Here is an 18,500-nt window from a genome sequence, read left to right on the forward strand (position 1 = left end):
CACCGGTTCTCCCGGATTCCTGGGTCTCCTGGCTCGGGAGCTGACGACTTCCCTCGCAGGCCCGCCCTTCCCAAGTACCATTCCCAACTGCGGGCCTAGCCCAGGGGCGCTCTCAGCCTGCGCAGCCGCGAGCTAGGCGCGGCGGGGCGGCCGCAGACCGAGGGGGCGGGGCGGCCGCAGGCCGAGGGGGCGGGGCCTGGTCGGCGGCCACGGGTGGGCCGGCCAAGGCGAGGCGGGGCCGGCCAAGGCGAGGCGGGGCCGGCCAAGGCGAGGCGGGGCCGGCCAAGGCGAGGCGGGGCCGGCCAAGGCGAGGCGGGGCCGGCCAAGGCGAGGCGGGGCCGGCCAAGGCGAGGCGGGGCCGGCCAAGGCGAGGCGGGGCCGGCCAAGGCGAGGCGGGGCCGGCCAAGGCGAGGCGGGGCCGGCCAAGGCGAGGCGGGGCCGGCCAAGGCGAGGCGGCGCCGGCGCACTCTGTCTGCTGTGCTGAGCCGCAGCCATGGAGCAGGCAGCTCTGGACCCTGAGCGGCTTTTGCAGCCCGCGCCGCTGGAGCCGCTGAGCCACCCTGACGCTGGGCTGGTGTCCGTGGTCGGTGAGGAAGCGAAGGGGGCCCGGGACGAGGGCCCCGGGGACGGCACGGTGAGGAGAAGGGGCGGCAGAAGCCCCCCCCCACGCAGCCTGGGTCGCGGCCTAGAGGGCAGAATGGACTGGTTTACGCTGACCGCGCGGGTGGGCTTGCTCGGCCGAGAGGCCTCGCTGTGACGGGGAAGCGAGGTGCAGTCAGTGGGGGGAGGCTTGGTGGGAAAAGGAGGTTCTGAGTAGCGGGCGAGCGCCAGGGCTGCGGGACCGCAGGAAGGGAGGAGAGGGCGCGGCCGAGGGAGCGGAGGGTGTTCTGTGGGCGCGGCGGGCGCGGGCGCGGGCGCGGGGCCCGGAAAGCGCCAGGCTGAAGCAGGTGCGGTTTCAGGGTTGGGAACCCTGGGGGTTTGGACCCGAAGAGGAGCGCTGATGTTTCTGGCATATATATGGCATATATAAGTTGTGCGGAGGAGTAGGCTTAACCGTGGGCGGTGGCAGCGGTGTTTGAGAAGGAAGAGAATGGGGGACTTGAACAAGTCTGGGTCACGAGGGTGTTTGGCTTGGTGCCACCATCGGGAGATGGAATAAAGAGAGTCAAGAAAAGGTACAAGTGAAAAAGATTTTTTTTTTTTTTTGGTTTGTGTGTTTTTAAATATATTTTTAGTTGGAGGGTAATAAAATTGCTTTACTATATTGTGTTGGTTTCTGCCACACAAGAACGTGAATCAGCCACAAATACACATATGTCCCCTCCCTCTTGAACCTCCCCCATCCAAATTCTTATTTGACTTGTAATTTCCTCATTTGGGGTCAGTGCTGTATCTCCCAATGGAGATGTGTCATGGATATCCCATTTGTTGGCTTTGTGAAGCTCCTTTGATAGTGATTTTCATTTGCTTGACGGAAGGAGAAAACGCATCATTTTCTATTTGTAATTGCTTTCATTCCAAAGTGTTTTCACGCATAATGCAAGATGAATAGACCATGTTAAATAAAGTGATTCGGAAACTCAGTCGAGTACTTATCATCAGATCACCCTAATGAGCCTGTGCAGTGCTCATTCATTTTGATTCTTTTTTTTCTGAAACAAGTTCCAAATACAAAACTGCCCATCCTTGTGATAAATGGATAAAGAAAAGTTAAAAGTTGTTTGCTGACTGTAACTAGAAAGACAACTAGCTAGGAATTTCAACATTAGTTGAAGTTCAACACTTCAACACTAGCTATTTAACAAAGATTTAACTAGCTAAGGAGTTCAAGGTTTTGCCTACTTGGGGGAAATGTCGAGGTATATAGGATAGCATGAAGACTTCCGTGGGTGAATTTTAAGTTTTTCACTTATTTTCTTCCTAAATTATAGAATTATTTGTGGAGAGGTATCTTATATGAAATGTGAGAGCAGTGTGTGTATTCTGTAGTCCATAAACTTGACTCTTAACATGAATTTCTTTTTTAATGCAGATTCCTTTTGTGACTTAGTTTTTCTGTTTCTTAAAAAAAACAAAAAACTTTTCTCATGAAGTATATAGTTAATGCAGAGAAGAGTCTCACAAAATAAAAATCAGTTTCTTTGAAACCTCTGTATATTCTCCTGTGTTACATCCTCCTGTGTTACATCCGTTCCCTCGACCACAGAAGTAATCTATATTCTGAATTTTGTATTAACAATTCTCTAGCTTTAGATATATATATAAATGTAAATGTCCCTAAACAACATGTTGTTTAGTTTTACTTCATTTTGAAATTTACATAATTGGACTAGTTTTACTATGACTTCCTTTCTTTGCTCTCTACTGTTTTGGGGATTCATGCAAAATATAACTTAGTTTGTTTTTATAGTCTGACTCTATAGTATACCATTTTGTAGGTATTCTACAGTTGATTTCTCTTTTCCTCGTTTTACAGACATTAGGGTTGTTTCAAGATTCTTGCTGTTTCTGAAAGATTACTACCACTATGAACTTCTTGCATGTAAGAAACATGTAGTACAAGTGTCTATAAACTTAACAGTGGAATTGCTGGATTGTAGGGTGGTAGCATAAGACATAGAATAGTGTGTGTGTGTGTGTGTGTGCGCGCGCGCACGCAGGCAGGTTCTTTAGCAGTGTGCCACCTGGGTAGCACTGTAGCGTAGTAAGTAGTGCCAAGTTGTTTTCTAGAGTGAACATACCAGTTTGTATTCACATCAGTAGTGCCTGCTGCTGTCTATCCTTATCAGCACTTAATATTTTCAGACTTTAAGTTACTTGCCAACCATATGGATATGTGTTAAAGCAATTTTAGATTGTTTCAAAGGGTAAGAATCGTATCTTTTGTTAGCTGCATCGTGAGTTTAATTTTGATTATGACTGAACATTTTGGTAATTTTTTTTGTGAAAGCCTTTGGATGATTAATATGAAGTTGCAGCTATAGTATAAAATCCATTTGTGTTAAGTGATTATAAATATCTCGTTTAAAATAAAAAACCTGTGTTTGGTTTCACAGGTTATTTGAAATCCCAAAGATGCCATCATACAGTAAAAGTTGTAGTTACATAATATTACCTGACTTTTATATGTGTCGTAAGAGATCGTTCAAGATTGCCCAAACTTAAGGTTTTCCTCAAACAATGATTTAGTAATTTATAGAGATAATTTAGTAATTTTTAGAAATACAAGCCATTTGGACAAATATTTCAGAATCACCTGGAGCTTATAAACACACACATATGCATTCACATACACTCTGTATGTTGTCCCCTCCTTCTAAAAGTGCAGTCTCAGAAGATCTACTCCTTTTCCTTTTTTTGTCCGCTCTTCCACTCTAATCCATCCCCAGTTGAGAAGTATTGCAGTAACCATAGCCACGTTGCTACTGTTGCTGGTAGATAGGAATGTGGTCTGGGCAGACAGGTAAGTTACATTTGTTTGTGCTGGACACCGTGAGGCTCTACTTTTCATTTAATTTTCAAAATTACTCCCAAAAGATATAAAAGACATACAGAGATAAGGAAGCAGAGGCTCTTGAGAGAAGTGATTTGGCCAAAGTCACAAACTGGTGACATGGGTGGGATTTGGGCCCAGGTCCTCCTGGCTTTGACATCAGTGCTCTGTTCTCGAAACCACGAAGCTTCACTCCCTGCCCCCTCCACACACACCAAAAAAAAAAAAAAAAGATTAAAAATAGTCTTGTAAATTGTAAAATACTATACTTAAATATTTTTTTGTTTTATTAAGATTTAAGTTGTTATTTTAAGAAGAAAAGAGGTCTGAATAATGTGTTGATTTATCAATAAGTTTTTCACCACAAAAGTATCCATACAGATAGTGTGCAGAAATGACAAAAAGCCTCATCAGCCTTATTTTTGACTCTACATTTTGGTTGGAGAGTAAATTGTGCTAGTTGCCCTACACCTAGGGATAATGGAAACAAGCACTGCCAAGGTTGCAAATCTTTTCCAGTTTTAAACATCACTAATTTTCACTTTCTTTAAATTCTGTTGTAAACTCTTATTCTCTTGTTTTTCTTTCTGTGAGTCTTCATCCTCTTCCTTTCCAGTGTCTAGTTAGACGTTTCCTTTCTTCTTGTACTTTTTTCTTATAAGGGAGTGTATTTTTTTTAAGTATTGTCAGTTTTATTTAAAGTTTAGAATATGAAAGATGAGGGAGAACTGCAATCTTGAAGAGAGTAGTAATTAGTCCTGGCGAGGAAGTAGCAAGGGAATGGAGGGAAGAATGCTGCTTTTTTTAGGCTGGAAGATTCCATTGAGTTGGCAGTTAACAGTATTTGCTCCGAGAACCGCTTCATAGTGTCTTTCTTTTGTAGGGAGGGTTCTTTAGGCCTGAGTGCTCCTGGGGCGAAGAGTGCTTGAGCAACCATTGCTTGAAAAATGCTTGTACACTGTTAGTTCCTTCACGGGTTGGCAGCAGAAAGCTGAGTGGAGGAGTCCAGAAGTAAGTGGAGGAAGGCTTGAGACATTTGTGGCAAAGATAATATGAAAAAGGAAATGTATAGGCAGCGTTACAGAATTTATCAGTTTAGGGCTTCCCTGGTAGCTCAGCTGGTAAAGAATCTGCCTGCAGTGCAGTAGACCCCGGTTCGATTCCTGAGTTGGGAAGATCCCCTGGAGGAGGGCATGGCAACCCCCTCCAGTATTCTTGCCTGGAGAGTCCCCATGGATAGAGGAGCCTGGTGGGCTACAGTCAAGGAGGTGGCAAAGAGTCGGACACAACTGAGCGACTGAGCACACACAGCACAGCAGATTATTAAATAATTCTCAAGAATTGCTTTCCTCACTGTCTATTTCAGCAGCTCTCAGTTATTTTTTGAAGGCAACTTATGGTACAGAATACATTTTTACATCATAGTCAGTACACGTGTACTTGTATACATAAGCATTGTTTCAGCTCATTCATGGCCGACTCTGACCCCAGGTACTTTAGCCCACCAGGCTTCTGTGACCATGGGATTTCCCAGACAAGAAGACTGGAGTGGGTTGCCATTTCCTTCTACAAGGGATCATCCAATCCAGGAATTGAACCTGTGTCTCCTGCATTGCAGGTGGATTCTTTACGGCTGAACCACCAGGGAAGCCCCCTATTTAACATGGGGAATAAGATATTTGCATTTATTATCTATTTTTTATTAAAAAATTTTTTGATGTGAACTATTTTTAAAGTCTTTACTGAATTTGTTACAGTATTGCTTGTTTTATGTTTTTTGGCCACAAAGCTTGTAGGAATTTTAGCTTCCTGACCAGGGATTGAATCTATGCCCCCTGCATTGAAAGGTGAATTCTTAAGCACCAGACCATGGGGGAAGTGCCTACATTTATTATCTTAACAAACTTTATTTTTAGATGATTTTTTTCTGTCATATTTTATGGTTTCTTACTTTGGTTACTGTTTATGGATTTTCCTTTGTGGACCATAGGTTCTTTGGTTTTATTCTTTATAATGATTTTGAAGGCATGTCTTTTTTTTTCTTCCCTGAAACATAATTGAGACATATTATTTATGTAAATGTAATGGCCATTAAATTTTTTAAATTTATAGAAATGATCTCAAATTTATAAGCAAGTACAGTACAAAGAATTGTTTCCCTTGAAATATTTGAGAATAAACTGTTATTTATCTCATCCCCAGAACATTTAGTATATATTTCAAGGGCAAACAAGGACATTCTGTATAATCACAGAGCTGCCATCAAAAGCATTGATAAACTATTATTATCTAATCCTCAGACTTCATGTAAGTTTTGCCAGTTGTACCAACAGTGTTCTTCAGAACAAAATAATTCAGTCCAGACTCAAATATTACACTTAGTTGCATTGTCTCTTTAGTCTCCTCCAATATGAAAGTGTTTCTTGGTCTATGCTTTCATGACTTTGACCCTTTTGTGTATTAGCAACCAGTTATTTTTGTAGAATACCCTTCAGTTTGGGTTTGCCTGATGTTTTCTCATGGTTAAATTCAGGTTATGCTTCTTTCACAGAAATTGCCACTAACGTGATGCTGTGTTTTTCCAATTGCTTCTTGCCAGTTTGCACATGATTCAAGTTTGATCACTTTTTCTGCCAGTCTTCTCCAGTATAAAGTTTCTCTTTTCCTCTTTGTGATTCACTTTGTGGGGACATACTTTTTTTTTTCCTTCCTGTTTTATTGAGATCTAATTGTCATACAGAACTATATATGTTTAAGGCATACAGTGTAATGATTGGACTTACATTCATCATGAAATGAATGTCTATCATCTCATACAGATATAAAATTAAGAAATAGAAAAAATACGTTTTTTTCTTGTGATGAGAATGCTTAAGGTTTATTCTCTTAACAGTTCTCATAAATAACATACATCAGTGTTAATTTATCATGTTGTACATTGTATCCCTAGTACTCTTTATAACTGGAAGTTTGTACCTTTTGATTCTTGCATACAATTTCTTTTTTCCCCACCCCCTGCCTCTGGTAACTATAAGTCTGATCTCGTTTTGTGAAGACATACTTTGAAACTAGAAAAATACCTTGTTCCTCATCAAAATTTCTATTTACTTGTCTGTTTCATTATGGACTCATGGGTTTTATTTTTTAAACTTTATTAAGATATGATTTATACACCATAAAATTCACTCTGTAAGTATATAAATTCAGTAATTTGTAGTAAGGGCTTCACTGGTGCCTCAGATGGTAAAGAATCTTCCTGCAATGCAGAAGACCTGGGTTCGATCCCTGGGTCAGAAGATCCCCTGGAGAAGGAAATGGCAACCCACTCCAGTATTCTTTCCTGGAGACTTGCATGGACAGAGGAGCCTAACCAGCTTCAGGTCATGGGGGTCGCAGAGTTAGATTTGCAGAATTGCACTACCATCACTATAACCCAGTTTTGATCTTTGCTAATTTTTTTTTTTATTATTGAATAACATTCAGTTGTATGGATATATCACTTTTTGTTTATTCACCATTTGATACAAGTTGGGGTTATTTTCAGCTTTTATATTTTGTATATTATTGCTGTGATGAATATTCATTCATGTTCAAGTCTTTGTGTGGATGTATGTTTACATTTCTCTTGAGTTAAATTTGTAGCAGTATAATTGCTGGGTTATATGGTAAGTTTTAACTTTTTGTTATAAGAAACTGCCACTGTTTTCCAGAGTGGCTGTACCATTTAACATTACCACCAGCAATTATGAGGCCCACTTTTCTCCACATCCCTGCCAGCACTTGGCAGTGTCTGTCTTTCTGATTATAACCATTCTAGTGGATGTGAGGTGGTTTTAATTTGCATTTTTTAAATGACTGACGGTGTTGAACATCTTTTCATGTGCTTATTGCCATTTGCATTATCTTTTTTGGTGAAATTCTATTCAGATCTTTTGCTTATTAAAATTGGGTGGTTTTTCTTTTTACTGAAGGTGCTTCCCATGTGGCTTAGTGGTAAAGAATCTGCCTGCCAGTGCAGGACACGCAGGTTTGATCCCTGGGTTGGGAAGATCCTCTGGAGTAGGAAATGGCAACCTGCTCCAGTCATCTTGCCTGGAAGATTCCATAGACAGAGGAGCCTGGTGGGCTATAGTCCATGGGGTCGCAGAGTTGGACACGACTGAGCACATAAGCACATGTTGTTCAGTTATTCTGGGTATTTTTTTTAATAAAATAGTGAGATTTGCAGATTTTTTTTCCCCTGGGCCATGGCTTTTTACTTTTTCTTAATGATATTTTTGAAAGTTTAGCAATAGCTTTTAATTTTTTTTTTTTTTTTTAATTTTTTTTTTTTACTTTTTAATTTTGATGAAGACTAGGTCGGGTTTTTGTTTTTTTGTCTTTCATAGATTGTGCTTATCTAAAAATGCTTTGCTTGTCCCGGGATCATGTTTTCTTCTTCTTTTTTTGACTTTACCCAGGTGGCTTATGGGATCTTAGTTCTCTGACCAGGGATGGAACCTGGGTCCTTGGTGGTGAAAGCATATGAATCCTAACCACTGGACTGCCAGGGAATTCCCCAGGTTTAGCTTTTACATCTGAGTATGTAAGCCTTTTTGAGTTTATTTCTGTGTACAATGTGAGTAAAGGGTCTAGTTTTGGGGTTTTTTCCTTGGTCTGTGGCTACTCAGTTGCCCCTGCACTATATGTTGACAAGACTCTCCCTGTTTAATTGCCTTGGTGTGTTTATTAAAATCACTTGACCTTAAATGTAAGGGTTTATTTATGGATTCTCAATTCTGTTCCATTGATACATTGATCTCTATGTCTATCCTGCTAGTGCCCCCACTGCCTTGATTAGTTTAGATTTTTAATGAATTTTGAAACAAGATAGTATAGATCCTGCAACTTGTTAGTTTTCAAAACTGTTTTGGCTATTCTAGGTCCTTTGTATTTACATATAAATTGTAGGATCAGAGCATCAGTTTCTACAAAAAAAAAAAAAAAACAACAACACAAAAATCTCTTCTGGATAAAGTTATCTTTAAAGGAACAGTGTGTTAGTATTTTTATAATATTTCAAGCATTCTATATGCATGATGCTCCTTTGTCATTTGTACTTTATATTATTTTGAAATCTAAGGCAAATCTGGTCTTTATTCTTTGGTAGTGATTGTGCTTTTTATTTTCCTGCCTTAATCTTTTTAGGATTTTTTTCCTTATGCTGAAGATGTTTAATTTTCTAATTCATTATATATGGACCACATGCCTTTCAATTTGGAGCTGTAGAAATATTTTTCAATCCAGAAAGAATTTTTGTTGGTTTCTTTTTTATTATACTGGTGATTATTATTTCTGTTCTGTTTCTTCCGATTTCTTCTTTAAGAACTATTATTTAAGCATTGGTTCTTAGTTTTCCTCTTTTAAAAAATCATCTTTTATCATTTTCACTTTTCTGGATGGTGAGAATTCCTCAGGCAAACTCAACCACTGAACTCAAGCACTTTGTCTCAGTTACCTTCCCATTCCTAATGACTGGCATTGTAGATACTCAGTAATCATTCAGTTATTGAATTAATAGTTTCTTATCATTCCTTTTATCACTGTTACCTGTCTTACGCTTGCTTTTACTATTTCACTGTTTGCAGCATTATTTATTCATTTATGGCTGCACTGGATTTTCATTGCGGGCATGGGCTTTCTTCTAGTTGCGACACACAGGTGCTGTACTCTTCTGTGGTTCTCAGGCTTCTCATTGCTGTGGTTTCTCTTGTTGCAGAGCACAGGCTCTAGGGCACGTGGGTTTCAGTAGTTGCAATTCGAGGGCTCTAGAATGCAGGCTCAGTAGTTGTGGCACACAGGCCTAGTTGCCTCGCAGCGTGTAGAATCTTCTTGGACCAAGGATCGAACTCGTGTCCTCTGCATTGGTAGATGGATTCTTATTCGCTGAGCCACCAGGGAAGTCCTTGCAGTATTTTAAAACTTATAGTAGATTGATTTGGGGGCTTGCCTGGTGGCTTAGATGATAAAGAATCTGCCTGCAATGCAAGAGATCAAACCTAGATTTGATCCCTGGGTTGGGAAGTTCATTGGAGAAAGGAATGACAACCCATCCCAGTATTCTTGCCTGGAATATCCCTTGGACGGAGGAGCCTGGTAGGCTATAGTCCATAGATTCGTAGAATTAGGCATGACTGAAGTGACTTGGCACACGTGCACACGGATTGGTTTTTACTCATTGAATTGGAAATAAAAAATTTCATCATCCTTTTAAATATGTCCATCTTTTATATTTATTTGGTCTTAAGTCAGGTAGGAAGTAGTGATTCACCTATCAAGCATCTACATTTGGGATGTTCTTCTTTGAATGTAAGTATAGGATATGAGTGTAGCATCATTCTTTAATGATGTTCTTTACTCTGATGAGAAGTCTACTTTTAATACATCTAAAGCGTTGTGTTTCACCAATACAACATTGTAAATCAACTGTACTTCAATTTAAAAGTAAATACATAAAATATTATCTCTCTTTAAAACACACTCCTAGTCTCATCTTCCAGTCATCAAGTTTATCCATTTCTAAATCTTTTGAATGTGTCCTTTTAACATTAGTTATGTTATTCTTGGCACTGTTTGTACTTTAGTATGATAGTATTAGCAATTTTATATCATCTACCAATCCCTGCTGATATTTTTGTGTACCAGTCTTTAGTTTTTATGATAGTTGATTTTATACTTTTATTTTTCCCTTCTGTGTAATTGTTTGGATGGCATAATGGGGTATATTTATGATTCATGTGCACTATCTTTTTGGTGAGAAATAATTTATCAGTTTTTGATTCTAGAATTCGGAGAATTTTTCAGTGAAGTACATGCTGGTAAATCAGTGCTTGGCTGTGGGCCAAAATTTTTTATATGTATAATCTCAACCAGTGAGGACTTCATAATCCTAATGTTGAGTGGTTTATGCTTATGTAATTTTTTGAGCTTTCTTTTAGTTGAATGATTTTTCTCTATCTTATTTTCTCTTTTAGTACATGAACATAAAAACTTAAATTTTATAAAATTGTCTTGTTTGGCAACAGAGTAGTTTTGTTTTGGGTTGATTTTTAGTTCTCTGTCCTTTATTTTCTTTTAGCAATTTTACCTCCATTATTCTTCAGCGTTTTTGGGGTACTTTCTAAGCATATCATCTTGATTCATCACTGATTTAATTTTGTGTATTGTCACATAGCTTATTCTGTCTTCATAGCACACAGATGTAATTTCCTGTGTAAAGTATCATCATGGATTTTTATTGCATACTGCTTTTTCTTTTAACTTGTGGTATATCCATCTTTTTACTTATATCTCTTCTTCACAAACTAACCCCGATTGTAATGCAATACAATGCTTTTTAATTAAAACCCACCTCTGAACTTTGAAAGCTCAGGGAGAAAGGGAGGAAAAAAAGCAAGGGAACAAAAAGAAAAGCACAGCAGTTATCGCATGGCCTCACTGTGTCTTTCTTGTTTAAACTTGGAGCTAGTTTGGGTGTATTCAAGACCCTTCTTCAGTGGCAGGACTTCCCAGGTGGCTCAGACCGTAAAGTGTCTGCCTATAATGCGGGAGACCCAGGTTTGACCCCTGGGTTGGGAAGATCCTCTGGAGAAGGAAATGGCAACCCACTCCAGTACTCTTGCCTGGAAAATCCCATGGATGGAGGAGCCTGGTAGGCTACAGTCCATGGGGTGGCAAAGAGTTGGACATGACTGAGCGACTTCACTTTCACTTTCTTTCTTCAGTGGCACAAAGAGCCTGTGAACCACCAGTGATGTTGTTTGGCATTTTCCTTGGTTCTTTGATACAGACCTGGGGATGATCTAGCAAGAAAAGAAATAAGTTTCCCGTTCTTAAAACCTGCTGTCTCAGATAGTCAAGGTCCTGTGTATAGCACAGGGAACTCTATTCATTATCCTGTAATAAACTATAATCACAAATAATATGGAAAAGAATATATATTAAAGAATATCTTTGCTGTATACCAGGAACTAAAACAACATTGTAAATCAACTATACTTCAATAAAAAATGAATAAATCAATAAAAGCAATATTTATAAAAAAGAAAAACCTGCTATCTCACAGTGGAGCCCGTTAAACATTGCCAAAAAGTTTAGGCAAATTTATGATCAAATATGTGATGGCTCCTTCTTTTTTAAAATTAACCTGCTTGCTGAAAATCTCACCTTTTGTCATATACTATTTTTATATTTGATTTGACTGGTAAAATAAAAAGATGTCAGTATTGAGGATCATTCGTCTTTGTAAACAGTGATTTTAAATTTTTTCTTATGTATTTCTATATAAATTTATTCTTGGTTATTTATATGATATATAAATAAGTGATATATATGCTTTTTATTTTAATTTTTTTCTCCTATAATCGTGCCTATATTTTAATAATTAAATCTATGGCATTTGCTAAAATAACTTCTGGAAAAGTTTAATGTGCTACATGCTGATAAAAAGAGGCATATCATTTGCTGGTGTCATTTAGCAACCACTAGTAATGCAAAAGATATAAAAAAGTAACTTGAAATATGTACTAATAATGGATTTGATTATAATAGCTGGGGTTTTTTTCAGTATCGTTTAAAAAGATTTTGTTGTTTTATTTTTATTCAGATGACAGAAAATAATTTTTCGTTGAAGAAGATAGAAATTAGCGTTTCAGAAGCAGAAAAGCGAACTGGAAGAAATGCCATGAACATGCAGGAAACATATACTGCTTACCTCATTGAAACAAGGTGAGTGATGAGAATTATGTCTGAGGTTAGTAAAAGCTTTGGTAGTTGTTGATACAAATTCTGTTGTATAAACAAATCATTTACAGGTCATTATATTTTTGTTTCTTTACTTTTTAACAGGTGACCAGGTTTTCTTTTACTCTGGTACTCTTAGTAGCTAAGTTGGAATGTATTTGTTTTGGAGGGAGAACGAAGGTTACTGGATGTTACTTGACGCTTGCTTTAGTGTCGAGTAACATCCAGATCCCATCCACATCACAGGCCTGCCCATGCGGGAGACACGGGTTTGTCCCTGGTTTGGGAAGATCCCACATGCCTCAGAGTAACTAAGCTCATGTGCCACAACTACCGAGTCTGTGCTCGAGAACTCGGGAGCCATGACTTCTGAGCCCAGTGCCACAACTACTGAAGCCCGGCCCCTAGAGCCTGTGCTCCACAGCAGGAGAAGCCACCGTGCACCGCAACTAGAGAAAAGCCCACGCAGCAGGGAAGACTCAGCACAGCCACAAATAAAATTATTTATTTAAAAAACTCACCAGAAAAGTCTTTTACTTCATAAGGAAAAGGTTAAATGAATTAGACTGTTTTGTCCAGAGAAAGGCAAGGGATGTGTGTGTGTGTGTTCAGTGATGTCTGACTCTTTGTGACTCACCAGGCTTCCCTGTCCGTAGGATTCCCAGGCAAGAATATTGGCGTGGGTTGCCGTTTCCTTCTCCAGGACCTCTTCCTGACCTAGGGATCGAACCCACATCTCTTGTGCCTCCTGCATTGGCAGGTGGATTCTTTACCACTGCACCACCTGGGAATTTTGCTTATTGTAAATAGTTTATATAAAGAATGTACTGACAAGCTCTTTTCTTTCTGTGGACTGAGAAGAAATGCTTTCAGTTAAAACAGATGGGGGGCTTCCCTGGTTGTCCATTAAGACTCCATGCTTCCAGTGTAGGTGTGCGGGTTTGATCCCTGGTTGGGGAAATTAGATCCCGCATGCTGTGCAGTGTGGCCAAAATATAAAAAAATTAATAAAAAAAGTATAATCCATATTTTTTAAAGAAAAGTAGAGGAACTTGCCTGGTGGGTCAGGGAAGTATCCTGCCTATGTATATACATGCATATGTATCAGAGAGATTTTTAAATTAATTTTAAAAAAGTATGGTCCCATGAGAGTTTTTTTAAGTTAAATTAGCCATTTTAAAAATCATACTTTAGAAATTTGTATTGGCTCTAGCTTTTTAAGTAAATTCTTAAATTTAAAACTAAAAGGATATTTTTAGTATGTGCCTGTTTCTTCATCCAGTTGAACAATGAAATTAGCTGTTGATTAGCTTTACTGCTAGAAGAACCTCTTGATTTCAATAATCTGGAATAATTTATAGCTATTTACTCTTTTATTTATTATAGTTGTTTACTCTTGACTTTGAAATGAATATAGAATTATAATTCAGAAGTCGGAGTTAGAAATGACCATACGTGAGTAATATAGCTAGTCTCTGGATAAATACCTAAGTGGATCATCAGTAAATAATGTGGTACACAAAAGGATACTGAGTTTCACACTTATATTTAATTTATTTTAAAACAGTGATTCTTAAACTTTGAAATATATAGGAATCACTTGGAAAATTTGTTAAGCTACAGAATTTTGAGTGGGGTCCAGAAATTAACACATGTTAAGCTTAAGTTCCAAGTGTTTTTGAAGCAAATGAGCCATGGACCATAGTTTTATCTTTCAAATACAAAAGCTTTACATTTTAAGATAGTCAAATTTATCTTTTTTCTTTATGACTTGTGGTTTCCCTGTCTTAAATTCTTGCCTATCCCATATCATGTACACGTCCACTTTGAGAAATACTGTTTATAGATACTGTTTATAAACAGATTATTTTTTCACTACTATAACTGACCTTCAGCAACCACAGAACCCTGGAATTTATTAATTTGGTCATGTAGAATTCTTGCTGTAATTCAGTATTATGTGGAGTATCTTGGACACTATGAATATTGTTGAGTCTTGACATTGACTAAAAGTTCAGCTGTATCACATAGCTCATCTACCTACTCTGTGGACACAAGAAGAAAGTCAGTTTAGCAGTTGCCTATTGTGTTACAGTTTAATAGGCTAAGGATTAATAAGGCTAAGGTCATTGATTTTAATTTCTCCAGAGATTTTTATGTTTTCCTGTTCATAAAGTATGAACCCTTTTAAAATAGGTAAGAATATTGTATGTATTAATAGGTAAGAATGCCTCTTTGTCTTGGGAAGCTATAGGCTGTCTTTACTTAATTCTTATAATTTGTAAAGCAGGGCTAGAGATCCTATATACTTTGTCAAATTAAATGGTTTAAATGGTTAAATTTAATTTACTGCATGTGAAACCAATTCAGTTCAGTTCAGTTCAATCACTCAGTTGTGTCTGACTCTTTGTGACTCCATGAATCGCAGCACGCCAGACCTCCCTGTCCATCACCATCTCCCGGAGTTTACCCAACCCATGTCCATCAAGTTGGTGATGCCATCCAACCATCTCATCCTCTGTCGTCCCCTTCTCCTCCTGCCCTCAATCCTTCCCAGCATCAGGGTCTTTTCCAATGAGTCAACTCTTTGCATGAGGTGGCCAAAGTATTGGAGTTTCAGCTTCAACATCAGTCCTTCCAGTGAACACCCAGGACTGATCTCCTTTAGGATGGACTGGTTGGATCTCCTTGCAGTCCAAGGGACTCTCAAGAGTCTTCTCCAACACCACAGTTCAAAAGCATCAATTATGTGCTATTAAATATTTGTTAAATGGTTGGATAAATGGGGTAGTTTTGTGGTCCAAAGAAAGTCTTCTCTATGCTTTTAGGTGGCTTCCACTGACTTCTTTTTGTGGCCTTTGAAATAAAGCAAAAACAGCTTGTAACAGCTCTTCTAACAGCCTTTAGGTGTACTGCCTATAGGCTATATTTATCTACTTTTTAGCAAGATTTGGGCTCTGTTGGTAATGATTTTGAATAATTTGAAACTTGATATTAACCCAAGATATTTTTTTTTAGCTGAAGTTGAAAATCTGAATTAGAATAGTTTTAGTCAGCTAATGGTTAGGTCAACTCTTTAAAATGAATTATCATTTAATAGTCCTATATCTTGCCATGAAAGCCATTTGTATATTTTGAATTTTATATTGTTTCCCTTTTTATTAATATACAGTGAATTAATTTAGCAAACAATATATAAATAATAAAAACATTGAACATCTTGTGTTGAGCATGGCATGGTGTATACATTTTCTCAAGACTTTATTCTGAGACTGATTTAGCCTCTCTGCCTTTATACTGTACATGTACAAATGAACATTTTGGTTATATGCATGTTTCTTGGAGGACCTGTAAGTTATTTTCAATTAGAAAATGGGAAGGTTCAGATAATGTTTAGAAGGCTAATGTTTTCTAATAGTCATTATGCTAGCAGAAATCATAAATAGTCAAAATAATTTCAAATATTCTTTTTATGATTTTACCCAGCTTTCCCTCAAATTGAACTTTTATATGGATGACTCACGGTATTGCCTACAGCTCTTTATATTAAACGTAAGACTAGAATTGATTTGTTACATCCCTTCTTGCCACTCTTTCAGAGTTTACTTTTGTGGATCTTTCCTGGTACTTGGCTGCATCTGATTCATTGATGATGTTAAATTGAGGGTTTTTTGGTGTCATGGTCTTTGGCATGAATGTTGTTCTCTCATTGTGGCAGGAGTTGTTCTTTTGTTGTGCCAGTTAAAAATACTTTTTTCTTTAATGAAACACTGGTGAAGCCAGACTTTCACTATATTGTAAAGCCAGCCATTATGTTAACTGAATTATTTTACATTGAGGCTTTTGTTGAGAAGAATATTCCTAATATGACTATTTCTCTCAAGTTCAAATAGGTTTTCTATAATGGAGGAAAGTGGTTAGGAGTGAGGGCTTGGGAATCAGATGGATCTGAGTGCTCTACCCACAAATCTTTGTGATTGAAGGAAGAGCATATACTGTGCAGCTGCTTCCTCATCTGTGAAATGGGGACAGTAATCCCTGCTTCACCAGGTTTGTTGTAGGAATTAAATAATACATGAAAAGCTCTCAGTGCCTGGTTCATAGCCCTCCTGGTTCATAAGCATTCAGTAAATGGAGTTATCAGTTTTAAAGGAGGTCGTATGCATGCATTTGTATTTTTAAAAAATGCTAGAAATCTTATTCTGTCTTTTTCAGGTCAGTTGAACATAGTGATGGTCAGAGTGTCCTAACAGACTCACTATGGAGGCGGTATAGTGAATTTGAGTTGTTGAGAAACTACCTTTTAGTTTACTATCCACATATTGTTGTGCCACCTCTACCAGAAAAAAGGGTAAGGAGTGAAATGGTGGTGTAGTTTAGAAGTAGTTAGCGTTGAGACTATTCTTCATGATTGTTTTGTTTATCTAGGCAGAATTCGTTTGGCATAAACTCTCTGCTGACAACATGGACCCGGATTTTGTGGAAAGACGACGAATTGGTTTAGAAAATTTCCTCTTGAGAGTCGCTTCACATCCCATCCTTTGTAGAGACAAAATCTTCTATTTGTTTTTAACACAGGTATTTTTCTTTTATTTAGTCTTTTTAAAAATTTCATTTGACTTGGGATTTTAAAAATTTTCAATTGTGGAATGCTTATTCTTAAGGATTCTCTTGGAGCCACCCTTTGTTAATATATGTATTTCATGGTTTGTTTTGTTTTGAATTTCCAAAGTATTATATCGTTCTTTTGGCTAACATTTTTATACTTAGGGGTACTAAAGATGGTACTTTTGGGTATCACTTAAATGGTATCAAAGTTAGTCTTTAGTTTTTTGAATCCTGGATCTGTAAAATCTTGGGGCTGTCTCTGGTAATCTTTTGGAATCTGGATTGTATGTGTAATTTTGCAGTGAAAACAATTCTTTTTTAACCCTTCTCTCCCATCTCCCATGAAAGAAGAACAGAACGATGGGTATTTAATTTGGGATATTACTTATGGGCTATTTTACAGTGATATCTAAAGTTATCTTTAATTTTTAGGAAGGCAACTGGAAAGAGACGGTAAATGAAACTGGATTTCAGCTGAAGGTAAGGGTAATTGTATGAAATAATTTGTCATGTGCGTTTATAGTTTCTAGCACAGTGCCATGCCTTAATGGGTACTTGCTATTTATTGAATGAGTGAATGTTGGAAATAGGCTTTACATCTAATATCACTGGTAAAGTTTTTAAAGAAACAATGCAGTTTATTTTTGATTGGTGTAATTTTTGTTAATAGTGAGACTATAATGGGCATATTTATGTATGAATTTAATTCTCTTGGGAAAGAACATTTTGAAGCAATAATTTAGGTATAAGCTATAGATTTTTCCCACAGTACAGTCATATTATGCTTTTTATGTTTTTTTCTTTCCTCTGTCCTTATCACTATCACTCTCAGTGGTGCTTGCATAATTGCTTACTCTATTAGATAGAAAAGACACTTCTAAAGGGTTGAACTTGAGTTTTCCTATCTTTGTAGGCTGAAAGAGGAGCCATCAGTCATGCTTATTTTGTATACTGAGACATGGTGGCCGGTTTTGAGTGGGGATAGGATTCATTTTGTATCAGTGATACAGGTTTAATTAGATTTTGATTACTTATCATATTTGATCATTAGAATTAGTGTTTGGGAATGGAACCGTTACCTAAAAATTAAAGAGTGTGTCAGTCATAAGATGACTACCCTCACTCTACTCTCCCCTCCCTCTTGTTTCCAAAAGTAATTTAACACAGCAAATTTTTAAGTTTTCATCTCTTATGTAAACAGAATAGGTAAGAAGAAAAAGTAATATAAATTGATATATAGATTGATAAACAGTTCATACGATATTGCAGTAACAGAAGTTCAATAGGTTTAGGCAGGAAGAACAGAATGTCTTTACAGTAATTTTAAGAACTAGAGATTTATGCATTGGCACATAGGTATTTTAATTTTAACACAAAAAGACAAGGGAAAACATTTTTTCTGCACAGAAGATGTAATTAAGTATCTAATTTGGTCATAAACCAATTTTAACTTACTGGTTAAATTTATGAGCTATCTGAAACTTCAGATAACATGAAAAAATTAGTACTTTCTTAGCTGTAACTCACTATGGTGCTCAAAAAGAGAATAATAGAATTTTAAAGATGATTTGAAATAACTCATTTCAATTGTAGTTCCTTTTGAGTCACACGTTCTAAT

General features: G+C 37.7%; 1 protein-coding gene across 3 annotated transcripts in view; it reads left to right on the forward strand.

Annotated features, from left to right (window-relative positions):
* Positions 1-474: 474 nt before the first annotated feature.
* The window catches only part of SNX4 (sorting nexin 4), a 54,816-nt gene continuing 36,790 nt past the window's right edge, over positions 475-18,500 (forward strand). The window contains exons 1-5 of one of the 3 annotated variants that reach the window (XM_081571673.1): positions 475-634; positions 12,138-12,259; positions 16,490-16,625; positions 16,703-16,852; positions 17,315-17,362. In XM_081571673.1, the coding sequence (XP_081427799.1) occupies positions 494-634; positions 12,138-12,259; positions 16,490-16,625; positions 16,703-16,852; positions 17,315-17,362 (597 nt within the window). In that variant the 5' untranslated portion in view covers positions 475-493. Of the gene's footprint in view, positions 635-2,475; positions 2,543-4,388; positions 4,505-12,137; positions 12,260-16,489; positions 16,626-16,702; positions 16,853-17,314; positions 17,363-18,500 lie in introns of those variants that run through there. The other 2 variants (XM_081571674.1, XM_081571675.1) reach the window with 2 other exon arrangements.

The sequence above is a fragment of the Giraffa tippelskirchi genome, chromosome 2 (assembly GCF_054371585.1).
Source record: "Giraffa tippelskirchi isolate mGirTip1 chromosome 2, T2T-mGirTip1v1.2.pri, whole genome shotgun sequence".
NCBI classification, from domain to species: domain Eukaryota; kingdom Metazoa; phylum Chordata; class Mammalia; order Artiodactyla; family Giraffidae; genus Giraffa; species Giraffa tippelskirchi.